Genomic DNA, 22,180 nt, shown 5'->3' on the forward strand with positions numbered 1-22,180 from the left:
ACACAGTTTTCTTTATTGTAAGTTGGTATTGTAAGTAGATCTCTTGCAGAATCATAATAATAATAAGACTCTTGTCGGGTTTTTTTTTTCCAATTTTTTGGTGAACATTGCATTACTTGCATATCTCTGCATGGCTGCCTCCACACTGAAGACGTCATGCATACAAATACATCATTTAAGCTGGATATACAGCGGGATGGAAAACACAGAGATCACTCCACACTGTAGATAGAGCATACACACTACTCATAGTTATACATGTACAATTCTCTGAAGTACCCTAAATACAGTCTTTTGACAGTGAAGGTTAACAAGTACTGAGTTTGGAAAGTTCCTCAGTCTTCTTGATCAGGATGTGGAGTATAGGATGAGTCTACAGGGAGACCATCTACCTACACATTAACCGCTATTCTATGACACAGCAATTCCTTTACAGCAGACGTGTGGTAGAGTGTCACTCGGAGAGACTGGCAGGTTTTCAAAGGCATTGGCAGTGATGAAATATTACAGATAGGCTGTGAGCAGATAACAGGATGTGGAAGCTTTCAACAGTGACTTCTTCGGTTATTTCACATCAGATGGAAGCTAAAGGAGACGAGAAAAGGAAATCACTTTAGATCAATTCATCTTCCACCATCTGCTTTTAACAGAAGGATCCAGCTTTAGTTTATTAAAATCTGATCTTTTATAAAAACAAAAGACATGACCTGATCATAAATTCTTGATCAAATTCATTGTATGAAAGCGCTTTCAAGTACAAAATGTATATGCAAGGGTTAGTAAAGTGCACTAGATATTCCCTGAATATGATCCATGTGACAGAATTGGATGATCTAATGCAGAGGTGTCCAGCTCCGGTTCTTGAAGGACACAATGCTGCAAGTTTTCCGCATATACTTCTACTCCAACACACCTGGCTCATATTAAAGAGTCATTATGCAGAACTTTGAAGGCTGCTGGATCCATTTAATATAAGTCAGGTGTGTGAGGTGTCTGATATATAGAAAACCTGCAGGACTGTGGCCTTTTGAACACCTCTGATCTAATACAATATTCGCAGGGCCTGAAGTTACTTTAATGATGACCTTTTTCCCAAATGATTACTCTTGTGTTACATCTTCTTTCAAGTTTCATAAATTAAAATATCAAACAGTAATTGCCACTAATTTAAGACTTGTTAGGAATCAATTCCCTTTTAAGAAAACAAATTCAAAAACTTTGTTCAAACTCATTCAGAAGACTGTACGGATTAGTTATGCTACAAGTTAGATGCAAGATTGGATTGGACAAAGCCAAAAGCAGATATGAGCATGTTGTTTATCCATCATAGCAGGTTTTCAGCAACATGTTAGATGGGTAAAATGAAGACATGCAGAGCTGTATCTCATGTTAGATGTAATAGGTCCATTCCCTTCTATGTAGATTATACAATACATCTTGCTGGTGCGATTAAAGATACTCTGCAGACAATGCTGGAATGGTGGCATTTCCTAAGCATGTTAGAGATGCTCATTTGGTCCTTTGATAGTTGTTTACATCACGACATAGAGTTGGATTGCAAGCAGAAACAATGAATGTCTCTAGCTGGGTAGCTAGCTATCATCAGAATACAGCTAGACAAAATAGAAACCAAATTACAACTTTCTCCTTTTCTATTTTTTTTATCTTTTCCCTTCATGAATTGTTTCATGTTCCAGTTGAACCTTCAAGGCATTTTTCTTCAAATTTCAAATATACCTTAAGCTTATCTTAAGTAAGGCGTTCTGTCATTGACATTAAACAAAAATGTTGACTCATTTATAAGTATTCTTTTTCCATTTTCCCTGACTAAAACATAAAAAAGTGCAACTAAATCCAGTCTTTTGCCATGGAATGGCACACTAGCCTAATTGTGCATTCACTTAAAGGTGTCTTCCAAAGGAAGGAAGTGAAACCTCATCCTCTTAGCATTCGCACAGAAACTCAAACCCAGACCCTGCCTGTGTTGTGAAAGAAGGAAACAAAATACAAGCCTTTACTAATGGTAACAAAAACACTCAATCAGCAGGGCCTGGCTTATTCGGCCACAGGGAGCAACGGCCTGGTCAGCAAAGCTGAGTCAGGCCAAACTGCATGAAACAGAGGAAGAGATTGCAGCGATGCAGTAAATATAGCTACATTTCCCAAAAATAACAGGTCATTTGTAAATGAGGGTTAGGGTTGGACACTAAGGATCTACAATCTAAATGAGGTTCATTGCTAACTCAGTTTTGAGCCACAACAATGAAAGCTATGCTGATGAAGATTATTGCCATTGGGAAAAAATTTAATAAACCTTTTTACCAGTGGAATGTAAAAACAAATTGGACTCTAAAACAAATTCTTCAACCAAGGGCAACGCTTCAGCGTACATGCTCCACGCAGAGTGCAGGCATTCTGGCTCCCAGCAGAAGGCTAAGCTTGCAGACTGGGCAGTTATCTCTTGGCTTTGTATATGGACTTGCTGGCATCACGTGGCTCCTTGCTGGGATTGCTCCAGTCGTCAGCTTCAGGGCTGGTCTTGTAATGCCGCCACGCTGACTTGTTGAAGACAGGCAGGCGCTCAAAGGACTCACTAGACAGGGCCTGTAAATTAGAGAACAAAATATGAGACCCAATGAATACACATAATTACTGCCACAGGTTAGATATATCTGCATGTAACAGAAGATAGCTTTAAAGAAGCTAACAGCTAGCATGACTAAACATATTTCCACTTATTGGTATGAGAGTTGAAAGTCTTAAAGTTGCTAGCTGATACTCAGATACACATGTATTTACATTTTAATAGATCCAGGCAAATTGTTTTGCATTTGCTCTTTTGTTTACATACAGTACATACATCAACAGCACAGCTAAGCTAACTAAAAAAGTTAGCTAAGCTAAATGACACAGTTAGCTTAATATAAAAACTAAGCCATCATAAATTGCTAAATTCCTGCACCTTTACATATTATAATTAAACTTAATGGTTAAAAAAAAAAAAAAAAAAAAAGAGGACTGTAATTTTAAAGAAATTGTGTGCTAGAGCCCATAGATACATACATAGACACACCATTGGTTGTTGGGATTATCCATTATATTACCACCATTTTTCAACCTAAACTCGGGGCTACTTTTTTTTTTACATTGATAGTTTTTTTTCTTCTTAAAAATCTGTTGTTATTAACAGACAGGTGTTCATACTGCAGAGTCACGATTTACAATTTGTTACATTGGGATACGTCATATTAACAGAAGAAAATGAAACAAAAATAAAAAAGAAAACCATACACCACCATAATCTAATAGACACACCATACAATGGTGATTTTTGACCTTTGAATAAGAAAACAGGAAAAATACTGACAATACTGAAAATATTTATCCCCTTACACACCCTCCTCTGTCGTATGGCTCTCAATTTCCTTTCATTTTTATATTCAAACTGATTGTAAATAGACCCCTCTGCATACATTCTTACACTAATACGGTTTTATTGGCATATACATGTAGGCCCTATAAATGTTAAACAATATTCATGTATCTGCAGTGGACTGCCAACCTGTCCAGGGTCTAACCCGCTTCTCGCCCAAAGATTGCTGGGATAGGCTCCAGCTTCCCCACGACCCTTCATCGGACTAAATGGTTTGGATAATGAATGAATGAATGAATGAATATTATATACTTTATCTGTCAGCATGGGATATGGCTTGCATGATAAAATAATCAAACAAATTTTTAAAAATTAGCCCTGAATTTATGTTTGATCTGGCTTGAAACCTAACTTTTATTCTATTTTATTCTATTCTATTCTATGCGATTACCTATGAGTAACATGAGTATGAGTAACATATTACATGCAGTTAGTCCTTTTTATGGTACAAGTGGACAAGTAGGCTGAGTATTTGTGAGTAGAAAAGACTACCTAACAGTTTTATATCCTTTATAAAAACACAACCTTTCAATATGTGAAATGCTTTACCTCCTGGTCCCCTCTCTTAAACTTTGCTAAACTACAGCAGCATGTTCTCATGAGGCAATAAGTGATTGACTATTCCCCAAAACGTAAAAATTCCCAAATGTCTTTCAGAGGCAGATTTGTACAACATGCGCTGTTACCTTCAGATAGATGACTGCATCTGTTCCTACTCCCTCCATGGAATAGAGCTTTAAATCCCCCTGGAAATATCGGGCATAGAGCCGTGAAATGGGTAAACCGTAACCAAAACCAGCCTGTGAATGCACAAAATAAAAGTTATTTACCAACAATAAAAAAAGCATATAAGGTAAAAATAAAAAAAATAAAAAATTTATATTAAACACTGTACCAGTGGTACAGCTCCTGGCTCCAGGCTTGGTGTCGGGGCAGTTGAGTACATGTAGTTAAACAGTCTGTCTATCTTCCTCAAAGCAACTCCTCCTCCTCTATCACTGATCTAAAGACAGAGTTGAAGAGACGGAGAGACTGAAGCAGGCAGATAAAAAGCTCAACAATTACTAAATATGAATATAACAATGCACATCTGTGTGTGTACCTTTATTGAGAGATCCTCTTTACCCAGAGTGACTCTTGCTTTAACTGGTGGTAATCCCTCCTTACTGTCCTCATGAAGCTCCACCGTTGCCCTCATCGAGTTCTGCAGACACCCCCAGTGTTCATTACTTAAGATCAGCAGGACTCCTTACAGCATTCTAGTCACAGAGCACCTTTACGAAGCCCTGCTTACCTTGAAAAGCTCAAATAACATGTGGAACAGATGTGAGGGCACATACACAGCTTGAATGGGCTTTTTAGGAGCTTTCACTGGAAGAAAAGAGTACAAAAAGTGTAGAAAAAAATTAAGCACACTAAAATTAGACATGTTCTTTGGAATGTAATGAGATAGCAACGAGAACTAAATTTGGAGTACTGAATTCACAAGCTCTAAAAAGAAAAAAGCAAAGAAACAGTTTTACAGCCGTTTGGCAGCACAAAACTCTTACTGTTGAACTCTTCAATCTTGAGTTCGGGAGCCGCTAAGTAGTACTTCTCACACAACATCTTGGCAGTGTCGTAGGCATCTAAAGAGGAAGAGATAAAGCAAAATGAATCAGCGCAGATCAAGCTTTGTTTGCCCGCTGTTTAGGTTCTGCTTCCTGAAACAGCTCACCATTGTTGTTTGTGTCCCTTCATGGGTCGCTGAGAGTGCAGCACTTATCCATGCAGCTGGAATGGATATAAACTAACATTGTGGGGAAACCAACTGAGCTTTAATTCTTGGAAATACTAAAAATATCTAAGATATCACCTTTGAAACATCTTAGCAGGAGCTTGAGTCAACTAGCAGTCATCATCAAAGATGAGGGCAATTAGACTGAGGCACAAAAACATGTGCTGAGGCAGCTGTGGTTCATTTTGACCCCCAGCACCTCATATAAGATTGTAAGCTTTAACTTACTGCCAAGCAGCAGCTCTATAGGATTTTCTTTTTATTATTTTAAGGTAAGATGTTAAAATTAGAAACATTTAGTTAAAAAACAAAAGTGTAGCATGTTTGCACACCACCTGTATAAACTCACAAAACTGTAAACAGAAAAAGATCTGTTCTTCAAAAGGGAAGAAGTTAGATATTCTTCTAAAAAAGAAATATGATTAATCTGGTATTTTTGTGTTTGTACAACTTGAAAGATAAAGAAAAGTAGCATGATGCAAAAGCTTGGAAACTCCATGAATAGTCTCAGATAACTCATATCATGGCCTCAAACCTTTGTTAGCTTTTAAGAGAAATGAGACTGATTTTGAAAATTTGAAAACCAAATATTATTTATTGCGCATAAAACAAGAAAAGGACACAAAGAAAAATCAAAACATATCAAATAGGAAAATTCCTCACTTAAAAAACGCCACAAAGAAACAGAAGCTCTTAGGTCTGGTTGACAACAACATCCAAATCCTTGTTTAGCTAGAAACGCAAACCGCAGCAGTGGCGCGCTGTTCTACTGGGATTCTGATACCTCCAAGCAAAATTTTCAATCAGAAGTTGAAACTAATATTCAAACAAAACTGAAAGGTTTTGAAACAAGTCCAAAGAAATTGTATGTTTGGAGAAAAAATGGTGCATGGTCATTGCTCAGCACAGAGGTGGATCTATCATTATGTGGGCTTGTGATGCACAGGGAGCGTGGATCGAGAAGACTCAAGGAGAGGTGTGTTCAAAGTCTGTCCTCGAGGGCTGCTGTCCTGAAGGTTTTCACTGTACTCCAACTTTCAAGACACCAGAGTCAAATAAAATGCATCAAACAGTCTATGAAGTTCTGCATAATGGCTCATTAGTTTGAGTTAGGTGTTTTGGAGCAGGGATGCAAGGAAAACCTGCAGGATTGTGGCCCTCAAGGGCCAGAGATGGACAACTCTGCTCTAGTTCAACACCAAACAGCTCTTTAAAACAGCTGAATGATAAAAAAAAAAAAAAAGATGGCTTCTACAACAAGTTATTGATCCTTAATGTTTCAGAATGCACAATGAATGAACTCGAGAGAGAAGCGAAATGTTTTTATCTTTTTTTTTTTTTTTACCATGATCCATCACGGAAAATCACCAATCTCATAAGAAGTAAACTCCTAATAAGGTACAAAACTTATGTGTTTTCAAGTTTCTGTCCTTGCCAGTGGAGGTTTCAGTACAAACTAACCATGCAGGGTGTCCAAACCTTTTCTTTAAGGTTACTCTGAACCTGTTAAAGATTAAATTATAAACTAAACTTGTCAAAACATTAATTAAACTTAGAATCTCAAATGTAATTAATTGCAATAGGTCAGCAGATACAACGTTTGCACGGTCATGCCAGATAACATATGTGCTGAGATATGCACGTGCAAACACTTTGCATTTGCTTTATACACATCTGGAAGAGATTTGTAAGAGGCCCACCAAGTCACATTGTTTGCAGCCCAACTTCACATGCATCTTTTCCAGTAAACAGCCACAAACACAATTCTCGGAAGGAAAAGAGCAGAACTTGTGAAAAAGACAGAAATTATGATTTTTAAGTTAGATTTTAGGTTATAACCTAAATACTAGATAAAAAAAAAAGATAAAATGTTAAAAGATAAAATAACATTGTAGATGTTATGCAAGCATGCCACCAGACAATTACAACACAGGAAAAAAAGTTTTTTTTAATGCCTATTGAATTCCAAAAGGTCTGGTTTAACATAAACTTTCATAGTGTGTGACATTTCCCCTTACTTAAGTCTTAAGTCTTAAGACTAAGACCGAAAGATACAGAAGATTATTCCTGCCAACAGCCACCAGCCTTCGGAACAAGACCTCCTCAAGTTAATTATTACATACTACAATATTGAATTTCCCTTTGGGGAATAATAAAGTATTTTTCATTTCATTTCATTACTAGTTATCATTTGCAAACTCACCGTTAACAACCTCTGCTACATTACAGTTGGGATCGATGCTGCCGATGTGTTTTGGATGGGCTGGGTTAATATCGTTACCAAACAGGAGAGCTGGTCACAAACACAGAAATGAACGTTAGCTGCATCTAAAACAGACCGAAAGCCAAAAGAGATGCGCATTCAACACTCACTGTGCTGGTTGATGAGCATTCGGAAAGATATGCGGTTAGTGTAAAAGCGGTCAAGAAAATACTGGATGTTGCTGCTGGTGAATGGGTCAAAGCCAAACTTTTCCTTGTATTCGATGACGCCCTGAGCCATTGTTGGAACCACATCGTTGTGGCGATTACGGATCTCAATCAAAACCTCAAGGAAACTTTAAAAAGGAAGAAAAAAAAAGGAAAAACCAAGTTATTCTTTCTAGGCTGCCATTGAACTGGCATCTTTGTATTGTAATTATCACGTTTTCACATATTTTTATATCCGCAGTTATTCCAATCCCTCTTGTATTCATCTTATTATTATGGGTCAAACAAAGGGCTCTGTGAGAGCGAGTATCAATGTCGGTGATGCGGCTTCATTTCAAGCGAGCTGAACAATTCTTGGACTTCACTAATCAGGTAGGCCGAGTTCATGTCTGTGTTTATCAGTCATGCAATGCTGCTTATCAGACAGGCATTGTTATAGTATAAACACACAGTGTTACCTGTGCGGTCAGCAGAGATCTAGATGCGCTACGGGACTCTTTTACAGCAGCTGGCTGCGTTGACATTGGTAAACTTACATTTCGTACAGTGAGTTTTCATTAAGTTTTATCATGAAGACAATATTGACTCACTCATTGAGAGTGTGAGAGTCCTCTGGCTTTCTGTTCTCATAATCCAGCAGCTCCACGAAGCTCTGCATGTACCTAATAAAGCAAAAGGAGGGCAAAAGTCAACTTTTACTTCCTAACAACACTGTAACTAGAAACCTTATCATCTGGCAGCCACACACACACACAACTGCTCACCATTTCTGAACCAGTCTGACGGAGGGCTGGCTGAGCAGGTTATCAGGCAGAAGGTTGACCTCTCTCATGGTGTTAGCCAGCCGCACCGGCAGTTCCTTACGCAGGAACATATAGGAGGTTTTCTCACATGCATTCTCTCTTCCTAAAACAAAAGAAATTTAAAAAAATTGGTATTTGTGGCATTTTTATCTTTGAAAAGGACATACTTTGATGTCTGGGTGCAGTTTCTTTCTTTCAGTGCTAAATAGGTTTGCTTTTGTTCATGTAAAAAGTTTCAAAAGATACGAAACTAAATGGCAACACAAGCATGACAATTTCCCACCAGCTGCATAGCTACTGATCTGTCTAAATTGCTATGAGCTGCAGGTATCTTCACCATAAGGACACGCTTGAGTTTCATTTGAACACACATACAAGCAAATATTTTGGGCTTCACCATTGTTGACCAACTGGCTAACCAATTAGAGCCAAGTTAGTCTGTTTTTGGGAGGGGGCTTACACAGACAGGAGATAAAAATGCAGCCTTTTAGGCAACAGACAATCAGAGGTGTGAAACAATTAAATTAATAAAAATAGAAATTACATAAAGCAAGAAATAAATCATGTCATTTTAAATATCATGGTGGTACTGCTGAATTTTCACACCAATCAAGGCTAAGTGGGCATCTGTCTTGCATCCTGTCTCTACTTTGAGTTCTCTTTAGCCAATAAAAGTCAGTCTGATCCTAACTCTCATCTTACCTCTTGCACAGTAAATCTCTTAGTCTTTCCTTTATCTTCTGCAATAAAATTCTACTGAGTCTCATTAATAAATCAGCCATGGTGCAAATCCAAAACAGGCAATGTGCAGTACCATAAAGCCAAAAACAGCCACCTGATGCTCAGGGCTGAACACAAAGTTGTCAAGAGTAGTTTTCGACCACTGGGATGCTGCTGGGCAACGATGGCCCAAAGAAATGAGAATAATGAATGCCCTTGTGTCATCAAAACGAGTAAGAACTGTGAGGTTTTAAGCTTGGATGCTTATGTAGAGTTCTTTAAAAAAAAAAAAAAAAAAAGAAAGAAAGGTCATAGCCTTCCTCTCTGCAAGCTGCGGCTGCTTTCCAAATCCAACTTCTAACTTAATACCTTACGGTTCAATCTGCTCATGTGAGCTTCCAGAGTTTAGACTATCCTTGGAAATCATAAATCTGGAGAGCCACAGAAGGTCGGAGCGACTGTGGTGTAAGAAGTAAGAAGAAGAAAAGATACACTGTGGTGAAACGTCTTTTGTTATATGTATTATGGTGACCTCACTCTACATCGTTAACTTGACCTTACTGAAGTTTACAATACACTGTATTCACATGACAAGCTTCTCATGTGTGCATGTGAGGACTCCCACATAAACCACACACACTTTGTAGAGAGAAAGAAAAACAACACAGTAAAAGAAAAGTCTGCATCTTTCAAGTTCTGCTAATGTAAACAAAGAGGATGTGTTGTTACAGTAAAACTTTTGCACAGAGTGCATCAACGTGAGTCCAACAGAGAAAGCCTTGATTGCAAAAGTAGATTTAAGATTAAGTGATCCAAAAAGACCTAAGTTATGATGAAACAGTCTGCATTACCACTATGAATAAAAGGCTTGTCATGGAAAAACTATGGTAACGATACCACAACATACTTTTGTGTGACAGCAACGAGCACAAGATGTTCATCCTAAAATCACACCTTGTTTTCCCCCCCCATCACTGTCTAGATATGACCGACTCACTCTTTACTCAACAAGTGTCTCACAGTCCCTGTTGTTCACATCCAATCACCAGCTGTGAGGACATATTACATAACAGACAAGTCTTTGTTTAATCACAGAAGGATTAAGAAAAGCTTTGAGTGTCATCTTGTCATCTTGTGTTTCAAGTCTCATGCATGAGTCTGCCATTTCAACTTGGTGTGCCCTGATAACAAAACAAACGTATCACTTAAAATTGGTGTACAAACACTCAGTTTAACTTAAAGGTAAAGTAAAAGTAAAGCTGAAAGTAAAAAGTGAGAGCACAAGTAGCCCTTATACAACAGCCAGACAACAAGAGGTGTGTTTATTCCCTGCATGAAACCTGTGCGTGCTGTTGACCCAGACAGGGTGAAAAGAAACGCATACAATGGTGTGCCAACAACAAAAAGCCATCATACAGGGCCATCCACTTGCATGCTGCTACTCGTGCTGTCATGGTTGATCTCCTAGAGATCTCCCATTCAACACACCGCACCTGATGTATAATGTTTCTGCAGCTCGTGAGAGACTTTTTTCTATAAATAACAAATCAGGCCTCTCATGTGCCCTCTGAAATCCACAATAACTGCTTATAACCATGACACAGGGTGATAGGAGGCCCCTACTGTGGCTGCCTTCCATCACAGCAAGTCGCTCATTGAAGATGAGACTCACCAAAATCCAAAAACTGCTTAATGGACAGCGGGGACGGTGAAAACCTGGAGTAATACTCGATTTTAGGGTTAGCGTTTTTTAACAGAGACACGAAGATCCTCATTTTGAAAGTTTAATGGTGATGTCTGGATGTGACGTGAGTCAAAAATAAAAACACAAGCATATCATCCCCGGGAATGCTGGCAGAGACACGGACAGTCCTTCTCTCTCCGCGGCGTCCTCATTTCCGGCGTCCACAGTGGACACGATCCAGAGCAACACTTTAATGTCCATACGATTTTAAGGTAAGGACACAGCGGCTCCTGATATACAGCTTCCTGGGTTTACATTTCTAGACAATTAGATCCGCTCATGAAAGTCACCCGAAAGGAAAGGTTAACTTCCGGTTATGCCTTTCAGAATAAAACGCTCTGCGGAAGCTGTGTTGAAATGCAAGTCAACATTAAGCAATGATAAAAGATTAATAAACACAACAAAAAAACAATTCTTCTGCAGCTTGATTTTTTTTATTTATTTATTTATTTATTTATTATCTATTTAGTGATGGGACGGATCAAGATTTTTTTTTATTACAAGGTACAGTTCAGGAATGGGTGGCACATGTAAATGTGAGAGTAGATAAACTATATAGCAATACTAATAACAAAGAAGAAAGAAAGAAAGAAAGAAAGAAAGAGGAATGTAAAAAGTAAGGCTTCATAAAGTTGTAAATGCAAACATCCAAATATATTTTTGCCCATCAACAGTTCTGACAGTCATCACATCAGGTGAAATTATGATGTGTACCCCAATTTTTGTAAAAAATGTAACCTCTGGACAAACACATATTACTCTCACAGGCAGTAGATGTTAGACAAATGCTGTATTTATGATCAAGAACATATTATTGTTGGTGTAGAACTATCACATAGAAGGTTATTAATATGTAATGTACATTATATGCTGCATACTCTATTGCATTCCCTATTTTGTGTTTTGCATTTATTAACCACTCTACCATCATAAATCCCGTTTAGATAGCTCCTCTTTTCTAGACGCATGCAAATACTGTATTTTGAAGGCTCAAATCCTTCAGCTTCCGGTCCAGTGGAGCTGTTTCTGATTCAACCGCACTTGGCGGAGGCTCGCTGATGCACTGCGGTGATTGGCTTAAATCTGGGAAGTGGCCGAGCACTGCAACCTCATTGGCTGAAGGTGTGTCAGTCAATTTGATTTACGTTACCTTGTTTATTTGCTTACGTAGTTAACAGACAGTGAATGGGAACACGAGACTGTTGTAAGGTGTATTTATTTATACAAAAATGTTTGTTTCTACGACATCATCGGCAGAAAAAAGGAAATGATAATAGTAACAGTACGTTTACAATGATACTGAAAGATGGATAAGAACTCTGCAGCCGGACTGTTGGGGAAAGGTTTGATGTACGATTTGATCTTCATCCCCACCTAGTGGTAGGGGGCTTTAAAAAAAAAACATCTAGACAAAAAATAGCTCAGTAGTACAAGCAGAAATAATAAATCCACAGTAATAATAATGACGCAGTTTAGTCAGCCAATATTAAAACTGTAGTTTCTGTACAAAGATTTTCTGAAAAACTCTTCTAGTAATGGTAATGCATGTTTCAATAATACAGTTTGTCTTTATATATATATATATATATATATATATATATATATATATATATATATATATATATATATATATATGTATATATATATATATATATATATATATATATATATATATATATATATATATATATATATATATATGTATATATATATATAGTAGCATTTGAAGTATTTATTCTCAATATTTGCTTTTCATTTATGAATTGAGCGGAAACATAAACACCTCAGGTTTAGACAAGTCGGCAAGTATGACTATTCACCTGAGAGTTTTGTGCTTTTTTTCATCATAGGGCAAGAGATAAAAGGCAGCAGGTTTTTTTGTTTGGTTTTTTTTCCATTTATTTATTTATTTTTTAAAATTTGGCTTGCAACAAACCATACAAAGAAAAGGCAAACATCGGTATGAAAAATGGCATGTGAACAGTTCCCTCAGCTGTTTCTCCTGGTATGGTTTATAAAGTTGTTGGTGAATTGGAAGGACAATATAAACCTACAACCATTTTTCTGATATAAAAATAAACAAATATGACAAATAGGGCACAGTCAATATGAATAAATAATCAGACTTTTTATATTCTGGTTTGAAGTATACAGTGGAAAAAAACAACTTTTCAACACTGGATTTTCTTTGAAAAAAATGTAATAGATGACCTACTAGAAAGAATTTGAGGGAACCAAAAAGCAGGGCACAGAGCAGACAAGTTGCTGGTCCACAACAGAGTCACAGAGAGATATACAAGCTCCCTCACAGAGCCATTTTAGAAACACAAACTTGGAATAATATGAGGATCTTTGTAGAAAAGTTAAATTTGAGCCAGAAGCTGGCATCAAAGAAAACAATTACTGCAATGAATGGATGTTGAACAAATTAAATCAAACAGTATGAAAACCAAGACTAAGCGCAGATTTAAATCCCACTGAAGTGCTATTAAAGAATTTGAAACAAGCAGTATACATACAAAAACAAAAAAAAAACAAAGAAAAAAAATTAAAAATTACTAAAACTTTGGAAATTTTACACAACAAAGAGCTAAAAACTTTCAGCAAGGATCACAACTAGTTTCTTTGATGAAAGTTTTACTTATTCCCACAAAACAAAAAATCTGTTAATACATTTAACTGAATATGTGATTTCTCCTTGTGGCAGTGTTTGATTATTCCACTTTCATTTGCATTTTTGTTTCTAAAGAGATCAAATGTTCTACTGTTAAGATATGCTTAAAAAAGTGACCTGAGTGTCCCATAAATCTTAGCTGTTGGTTTGCATGTTGCTCATTGCAGCATATAAACATAAAACTAATTTATATCGTATCAGCATGAATTTGTATAATTAAATGCCTGCAGGAAAAAACCCATCACACTCACTCTCAGATACAGACACACACACATGCAGAAATTCAGTTCTCATGCAGAGTTCGATGTTACAACCATCTTGGTGTTTTCATTGTCATCTTGTTCTTCTGTGGGTAAAGGATTGTATTGGCGTCGGTATAGCAGCCGCGTCACCAGCGTGATGATGAACATCTCCAGGATCAGAAGCTGCTGATTTATCCCTGAGGACGCAAACAGCAGAAAATAACGGATGTTTCAGTGGAAACAAAGGCAGAGCTCAAGGAATCACTTCTGGTGAACAAATGAATGCCTGCTGTATGAACTACCTTACTGTTGATGGATTCATTAGGTAAAAATACGGATGAATAGACTGATTGTACTGATGGATGCTGACTCACTGTATCCTCTGTTTATCGATGAGAAAGGTGGAACGCAGGCGATGACTCCATCCATTGCCAAGATGTTAACTATAGCTGTCTGCAGCTGGCTCAGGATCAGCACCAACTAAATAAAGACACATTTTTATGAACCCTGAGAAACACAGCATAGAAGTATAAAAAATGGTAACATATTCTAAGTTTAACTTTTGTATGCTTGTTTGGCATCTCACCTGATACATGGCGTATTTGGGGATGATCTTGAGTGTTCGCAGGACAATCCTGAGGTGCATGAACATGATGGCTACAGGCCACAAAGCGATGATTGTCAAGATGCCCACAAATGGATTGATCCATATTGCAGCTCCAGTAATATTCATCTGTGATTCAGTCACATGAGACAAGATTAAAACTACACAACACAAGTTTTTCAACAATAGCAGAGCAAAAAGGAAACCTTGGTTATCAGAGTTATGTCTGGTAGTAATTAAACACACACGTTAGGCAGTGAAAATGTTTGCATTTTTAATAACAAGACCAAACCCTAATCCCAGTGTTTCCTCTTAGCCCTGCCGCTTCGCCATACCTCTCTGTTTTAGACCTACAGAGGCTGAGAGGTACTAGCTAACCGTACCGATATAATTATCTGTGCTCCTTGAATTCAAGTGATGAGCTGTTCATAACCAAACCCAAAAGAAAACAATGCGTAGAGTAGCATCTAGAGGAGGAATTGTGACTGAGCCTAAGTTTACCGTCATGGTAGATGTGTGAGGCTGTTTGTGCATGGTTGTAGTTGAGCTAAATGCTAAAACCAACATGCTAACATGCACACACTCATGTTATCACAAAATTCAGGGTCAAACTGACTGATTAGACATCCATATAATCCTTATAGATTCTGAAATTAGTTAAAAATAAATTTAATTCAGTTCAATGAGTAAAAATTTGCATTAAAATAAAAAAGAAGGACCAAATTTAGTGAGACAAACCCCCTACAATTCCAACTGTTCAGCCTGGAGGTGGATTGATCATGCTCTGAGCTTTTTTACAGTCCCTGTTGGTTTTAATTAATACCTTAAATCAAGCTTTTTTAGAATCAGGATAAATCCTAAAAATGGTTATTAATATAAACATCTAAAAATCTACAACTGAGACCCTCAAAGAGAAAGTTTTGTGTCGTATTCGGACCTAAACCTCCTACAGAACTTGGGGACAGATCTCAAGAGAGCAGTGAGTGTAAGATTCCAGGAGAGCGAGTCATATTTTGCAGGAAGCACTGGGGGGGAGCAGGAATATCCTCTGAGCAAGAAATGAAAACAGCTAACAAAGCATGGATGACATTTAAACTTTTGTTTTTGTTCCATATCCTTTCCACATCCTGAAAATCAAGAAGAAATCTTTCTTCAGAAATGAAACAACTGTTATTGTGGACTTTGTCCTTTGGAAAAGTGCTCATCATTTACAGAAGCTGAAATTCATTTGGGGCACAAAAGTTAAGTACCACTGATGTTGTACTTTGTTTTGAATGGAATAAATATGATGATAAACTCCATATCATTCACAAATCATTGGAAATCTTGATTCACCCAACTTTGATTTAACTCAAGGAAAGATTTAAAAAAAAAAAAAAAATTACAATGGGGTATACACACAAATACAATGCGTTAGCTATCCAAATATCCAAAAGACACAACATGCCTTTCGGGTTTTTCATTTCACCAACTCACGTCAGTCAGTATGAAGTTCTTGTTAGTCCAAAGGACAATGGAGAGGATGGTGAAGGCAATCTTCAGGACGGCAAACTGGAAGGAGCCAAGTTTGAGCAGGAAGATAGTGCGCCTGGAGGAGGTGGAAACAAATTCATGGTTGCTTCTAATCACACTAAATAGTCCTCTACAGTATTAAGAGGATGTCCTGTACAATTCAAAGAAGCCACAGAGACATCTTTATTTGTTTTAGGCATGTCAAGATGTGAAAACACTTGTGCAATGACTGCAACATTTCATATACAGACCAGACAAAAAGTACCTGTGCACGTTGCAGCATGATTCCAATCATACACATGAAACAACTGTGCACAGAAGGACCATAAAATAAGCATATTTATCAATGTCTGTCTGAAGGACAACATGTCAGATGGATCAATCAAGAGTGCGGCCACTTTTATTCAACTCAGCCAGGAAGAAAGATACCAGGGCTGCTGCATGCACGATGCCAAGTCCTGACAGAGTTGAATGACCAGGCATGTATTCAACTCGTCTTCTGGGAAAATAAGCGTACATCTACATCAGATCCAACACAATCTGCCCACAAGATATCTGGTTTTGTTCTAACAGGCAAAAAAAACCACATAGGAGCCATTCAACATGATTGTGTGTGTCACCAAAGCCGCACAGCATCTGTGCCTCATCAGTACTGCGAGATGTTCTGCACAACATTAAATCACACATTGTCAGTGTTGAACACTACAAAGCCAATCTCCCTTTATGTCCTTTGCAAATGAACTTCTAAAATATGAATATTACTGCATCGTTTTGATTCTTTGTGTACATGCAGTGAAATGTTCATTTAATTACAGTCCTAACTAATTTTATCTGATGTTTGTGGCCTCTTGAGAGTCTTTTATGACAACACTTTAAAATGTTCATCCAGTCCTTTTTTGCAGGAATGAAGCGAAACTCTGCAAGAATTGTAAACAAAACTGATATCATAGTTGATCATTATGTAATAATAGGTAAGCTTATTTGCTTTTACCTTCTGTTTTTGGGACACTTGCTTCTGTTTTGTATCATATATGTCTGTTTGAAGTTGTGTTTGAAATAAATGAATGAAGGAAAGAAAGAAAAAACAGCACAGTGATCTTGTCAAACTAAAAACGTGCTACACATTATAAAAACAACGTGTGATAGCAACGGCCTATATCTGCCCTCAAGACAGAAAACTAGACTGTTTGTGTTGATGCTGACAAGCGCAGACTTTGTATTAGAGGGGAATTTACCGCGTGATCTCCACGTGTGGGAGGCAGAGGCAGCAGCAGCAGCAGGGTCCTGTGCTGATCTTCAGTTTGTGTTTCCCTTGTCGCCTGAGGAAGGCTTCATCACCCCCGATCTCCTCCAGCATCATAATCAGGAACTTAAACACCACAATGGCAAAGTAGCTACAGGAATGCAAAAAACAGAAACAAGTTTAAGGATAGGACACAACGGCACAACACAAGGAGAAAGTGAAACCACACACATTATGCAACAGCACTGGTTTTTTTTTAATATAAATCCCTGAAGGTTACAAAGTTCAAGCCTCCCTCTGATCTTTCATTGTGGGGATCTGTATGCATGAAACACAGACTACACTGTGATTTTTTTAAAGGTAAGAAGGAGAGAAGGAGACAAAAACAAGAGTACCAGGCAGAGGTCATGTCAGTAAACATGGTGGATCTTGGGATCCACATCCCCAGACACGACATGGTGGCAATAACCTGAAAAACATTGGAGAAAAAGGAAGAAGTCCGCATGCAATATCTTTCCCCCACACTGCTGCATTTTCCACCAGAACCGCAGAAAAACATCATCAAGCCTTACTGGAGCTGCCCCATTCACCCAGATGATTACACTCTTCTTATTGTTGGGCACTTTTCTATAGATGTATACACATTCCTCTAAGAAGACCACCATGGAAGTTGCTGCCATGAATGTGAGGATGGAGTACAAGATGATGCCAAAAATGTCCAAATCTGAAAGAAGGTAAGACAGACAGTGAAAATTTGAAGCAAAAATGTCTGATTCTTGTTGATGTTGAAGGTTCTCATCCTTTCAAGAAGAATTACCAACTATTACATGTCAAGTAAAGAGTGTAGCGAGCCTATAAATAAACAATTCCTGCTTGAATGTGTCTACGAGATTTTTTTATTCAGCAACGTGCAAACGTTTAGGCACTAATATGGAGTTAATAACATGAAAAGATGTGCTATTTAGAAACCAGCTGCATGCAGAGTGCAAAGACTGGTTCTGTTTGTTGTTCTGCACAAAAACAAAAGATTCAGAGTCCATTTTAATTCCAGTGAAGTAAATGAAAACAACAATGCTGTGACAGGAAATACTGCAGGACATGTTGATTTTCCAGCAGATTGTTGTTGGCAGAGGGTACATGTCAGAATAGAAATAGACCTGATCTGTAGCAGGTAATTACTCAAACAGATTTTCCAATGAAAGGGAAATATGATATAATGTCAAGGGAGCAAACAAAGAATGTAAGGATATTGAGTAAATGGCTTCAGCATGTTGTTCGTAATTGGGAGTACTCTTTCTTGTAAATCTGCGCCATTTATGCTCTGGTATCCACAGTCATTAGTGGTCATGAGAACACATACATACAGATGTTCCTGTTTTGACGACTTTTCTCTGTGGCTGGCTTTAAGTATGACTAAGTAGTAATTAAGTTCATTTTCCCGTTAGAGTACAGTTTTACTTTGGGTTTACATAGAGTTTTCCTTCCTTTTCATGTAATCTGCTGTAAGAGCTCATGTGATCCTGCTTAAGGTATCTTCAGGTATCTGCAGCCACTGATGTGACCAACATCGAGCATTTGAAGTTGCAGAAAACTAAACTCATGGTTAGAGATTAATCTTCTCATGCAGAGCATAATCAATACAAGCAACTAACACAGATTTTCTGACACATATATGGGAGATTCAAAGATATTCATGACCACTGTTGTAAATGTAGAAGTTGTAGAGAGGATGTTTACCTTGTTTTCTGTTCTTGTTTTTTAATAATAAAAAACGTAGAACAGAACAAACAAAAATGAAACATTTGTTAAACCAGTGTCCACTGGTTTCCACTCTATACTGATGTCAGCAGTTTTTTGTACCGTTTTCTTACACAAACTTTTTATGAGACATTGTGAAGTGATTTACTGCATTCAGTCAAAAGGCAGGTTCAAATGTATCCTTGTGCAAAAGAATTTCCTCTATTGATATCCGGCTTCAAAATCTCTGAGGAGGATAGAAAGAAATATTCCCCTAAACACAGATGTGCTATTAACACCACACCCATAGATTAATGGATTTATTGGTTGGGATCCCACTGGAACAGATTTCAGTCTGACTCTGGACTCTTCGTGTGGATTTTAATCCAAAACTAAATTAGCTGCTTATGTCAGAACTCACTAACTTAACTTAAAAGGTCACATTTAAAAAAAGAAGTCTAATTTTGCGTCTTTGCAGCTGACATTATGAAGAAAAACAAAATAAACTTTATAACAGGAGCACAAATCACATATATCTAACTTAATTTAATAATCGCAATACAGAATCAATGCAGGAAGTGTTATGACTCTGCTCACAAGCTTAATGCTGTTAGGTGACAGCTGAAAGATAATCAGTTAAGGACTGCCTAGTTACTATGTGCTGGGTTACAGTTAGGGTTAGCGTTAATAGAATAGAATAGAATAGAATAGAATAGAATATATTGTCCCCTAGTGGAAATTTGCCTTGGACTCACAGTGCCCGTAGTAAGTGCCTGTGCACAAAATAAATAAATAAATAAATAAATAAATAAACATTAAACATCAACTCAATATGTTTGTTACAAACACACAAATCTGGTAAAAGATCAAAAGGTTCAAGGGTTCAAAGGTTAAGTGTAACCAAAACAGAGCATCCTATTATTCACACCATCCAGCGTACACGGTTCAAGAGGCATTCAAAATGTTGACAGTGAAAAGCAGATGTGTCATTATTTTGGCATCATATTTATTTTTCATACTTTGACATAGCAGTTTAATTGCACAGAACACTTTCCCATAGACATGCATGAGAAGATAATCATATTATTCACTCAAGTGTTCCTAATATTCCAATGCAGTGTAAAAGACAAGTAAGTTTGCTTCTAACTTTCTCTGTGAGAAATCATCATACATATAAATGTGTCTGAATGCACCACAGAATGAGAATGTGGATTACGCAAACGTTTATGTTGCCATATGATTGCGCAATTGTAAGTCAGGATTTATTTATGCTTCAGTCTAAATAGACTGTTTTTACCCACTATTTCTCCTCTGGAAATGTAGCTACAAAAATATACACATACACCTAACTATTTTTATAAAAGATGTGGAAATATTTAACTTTAGAGCTTGTGTGGCGTAGTTAAACAAATCTGAGTCTAGCTGGGTGAACTCATCCGGGGATTAATTTAACACATAATTTGGCTGTTTCTCCAATTTTACACAATTTTGATCAAACTATTATGTTTACATGCATATTAAAAGTCAGACAAACAACACATTTTTCTGTTTGAGTGTATGTAAATGTGCTATCAACACAAAGCAAAATGTAGTCATTTTGTGGTGGCTAAACAGAGGTGTTTATTCAGTTTGAGAAAAGATGTCCTGAGGATAGAAGGGGAATTAGTAAAACAAGGAGATTTCCTGTGATTTAAAACCTCCTAACATTTATTCATCCATTTGTACAGCTGTTATTAGGAAAAAGGAACAACAAACAGGAGTGGGGGTTTTAAGGATAACAGCTGAAGGTGTACTTACTAGTTCCAACTCATCTCTCCATCTACAAGTCAAATGTCTGTCAAGAGTCACTTTTGCCATTTGCAGAATATCTAATGATTTCTGTCCAGTTATGTAATGTGGCTGAGGTGGACTGTAATCACTGCTATCGATTCTGGCAGGTCATGCAGAAAGTTTTTAAAAAAGAGCAAATTTGTTGACTCTGACAGCGGAGAGTGTAACTTGTGACCCTCCAAATGTTTCCTCAAAGTTGGTGTTTTTCTTTTTTCTTTCATCAGTACTACCAGAAAATGTTGTAACGATCTAGTTTTTATCCACCAAAAGTATCAAAAGTATTGTCACTTTAGTTTTGACAGAAGACATGGTAAATAAAACTTGCTTCATTTGGTGTCATATTTAGACGAGAACAGATGATATTCTTATGATTTATCAGCTATAAATACACTGTGATTATGACTTGATATTGTCTAAAATCAGCATAGTCATACTTACATAATGTCATACTTTAGTTTTGTTTTTCAACATTTGTTGAATTTTCAGCCACAGAAATAATGTGTGTTGCAAAGATGAGTATGAGTGAGACATGTAGGATTCAGGTACACATGGCTCCAAAACTGGAATAAGCCAATAGAAAGTGCCAGAGGATCCTAAAGTCCACCACAGTGAGAGGGTGAATAGATACTGATGGGAAATAGAGAGGAAGTGGTGAGTGGTGAGTAAACTCAGAATCCAAGATGAAAAGCAAGGTTGATTAGAAAAAAATGTGAGACAAGATGCAGAAAACAGAAAGGCAAACCCCCAGTATAGTGGGTACCACATCCCACAGCTTCTATGCCCCCAATTTGGGGTCCTTGGATTTAAAGAAACACATCAAGTCAGAGATAAATCACCACCACCAGTTACCACGAATCTATAGTTGTGAAGTGAATCAAATCCAAAACTAAATTAATTCAAATTCCAGAGGGGAAAACCTAATGGTGCGTAAAATAGTCTCCTTTCATGGAACAAGACTTGACACTGTTCATAAAGCTGATCTGTGCTGCAAAACCCGCTGTACTCACCTAGAATGACGTCGATTGCAAAAGGAGCTTCATCCATGCAGCTGGGATGAATAGTTCGGTTGGATCCATTATTCATTTTGTTAGATTTAAACAAATCCGCCGCTTTCACGCGTAAGTTTCAGCTTAGATCCGGAGCAGACAGTCGATGCGTAAAATCCCGGAGTTGCCAAATACTGTCAGTAAACTTCAGGAGTGCCTTTTCTCTTGGCAGAGAGAGAGAGAGAGAGAGAGAGAGAGAGCGAGCACCCCCTCTTGAACCCCCCAAAACTCTTGCAGCAATCAGCCCGCCCCCTCCATCAGGTTATGTCATGGCACAGTAAAGCAACGAGTCCTCCACGACTCATGAAAAAACAGGCAGATTTGTCATCTTATGAATTTGCTTTGCTCTGCTGATTTTTATGCAACACACGGTGGTTTACGTGCA

The 22,180-nt window shown here is 37.6% G+C and overlaps 2 protein-coding genes across 4 annotated transcripts; both read right to left on the reverse strand.

Moving 5' to 3' along the window:
- Nucleotides 1-11,189, reverse strand: pdk3a (pyruvate dehydrogenase kinase, isozyme 3a). 3 transcript variants are annotated; one of them, XR_013771744.1, is made up of 12 exons: nucleotides 10,836-11,189; nucleotides 8,405-8,546; nucleotides 8,231-8,302; nucleotides 7,584-7,768; nucleotides 7,414-7,503; nucleotides 4,984-5,061; nucleotides 4,728-4,804; nucleotides 4,536-4,637; nucleotides 4,329-4,436; nucleotides 4,120-4,233; nucleotides 2,391-2,604; nucleotides 1-585 (listed from the first exon to the last, which is right to left on the reverse strand). XR_013771744.1 is itself a non-coding variant. In XM_079259641.1 (12 exons), exons 1-12 carry the CDS (start codon nucleotides 10,936-10,938, stop codon nucleotides 575-577), a joined length of 1,203 nt encoding a protein of 400 aa, XP_079115767.1. In that variant the 5' UTR covers nucleotides 10,939-11,189; the 3' UTR covers nucleotides 1-574. The 3 variants fall into 3 exon arrangements, 2 of the variants coding, with proteins under 2 accessions (XP_079115767.1, XP_079115766.1); XM_079259641.1 differs by having other exon boundaries at nucleotides 2,484-2,604; XM_079259640.1 differs by having other exon boundaries at nucleotides 2,480-2,604.
- Nucleotides 11,190-13,490: 2,301 nt separating this feature from the next.
- slc51a (solute carrier family 51 member A) lies at nucleotides 13,491-21,868 on the reverse strand. Its single transcript, XM_079260217.1, has 8 exons — nucleotides 21,757-21,868; nucleotides 17,755-17,906; nucleotides 17,578-17,651; nucleotides 17,175-17,333; nucleotides 15,904-16,015; nucleotides 14,410-14,556; nucleotides 14,198-14,303; nucleotides 13,491-14,020 (listed from the first exon to the last, which is right to left on the reverse strand). Exons 1-8 carry the CDS (start codon nucleotides 21,830-21,832, stop codon nucleotides 13,872-13,874), a joined length of 975 nt encoding a protein of 324 aa, XP_079116343.1. The 5' UTR covers nucleotides 21,833-21,868; the 3' UTR covers nucleotides 13,491-13,871.
- Between the last annotated feature and the right edge of the window lie 312 nt (nucleotides 21,869-22,180).

This window comes from Telmatherina bonti (genome assembly GCF_933228915.1).
Source record: "Telmatherina bonti genome assembly, chromosome: 20".
Classification (NCBI taxonomy): Eukaryota; Metazoa; Chordata; class Actinopteri; order Atheriniformes; family Telmatherinidae; genus Telmatherina; species Telmatherina bonti.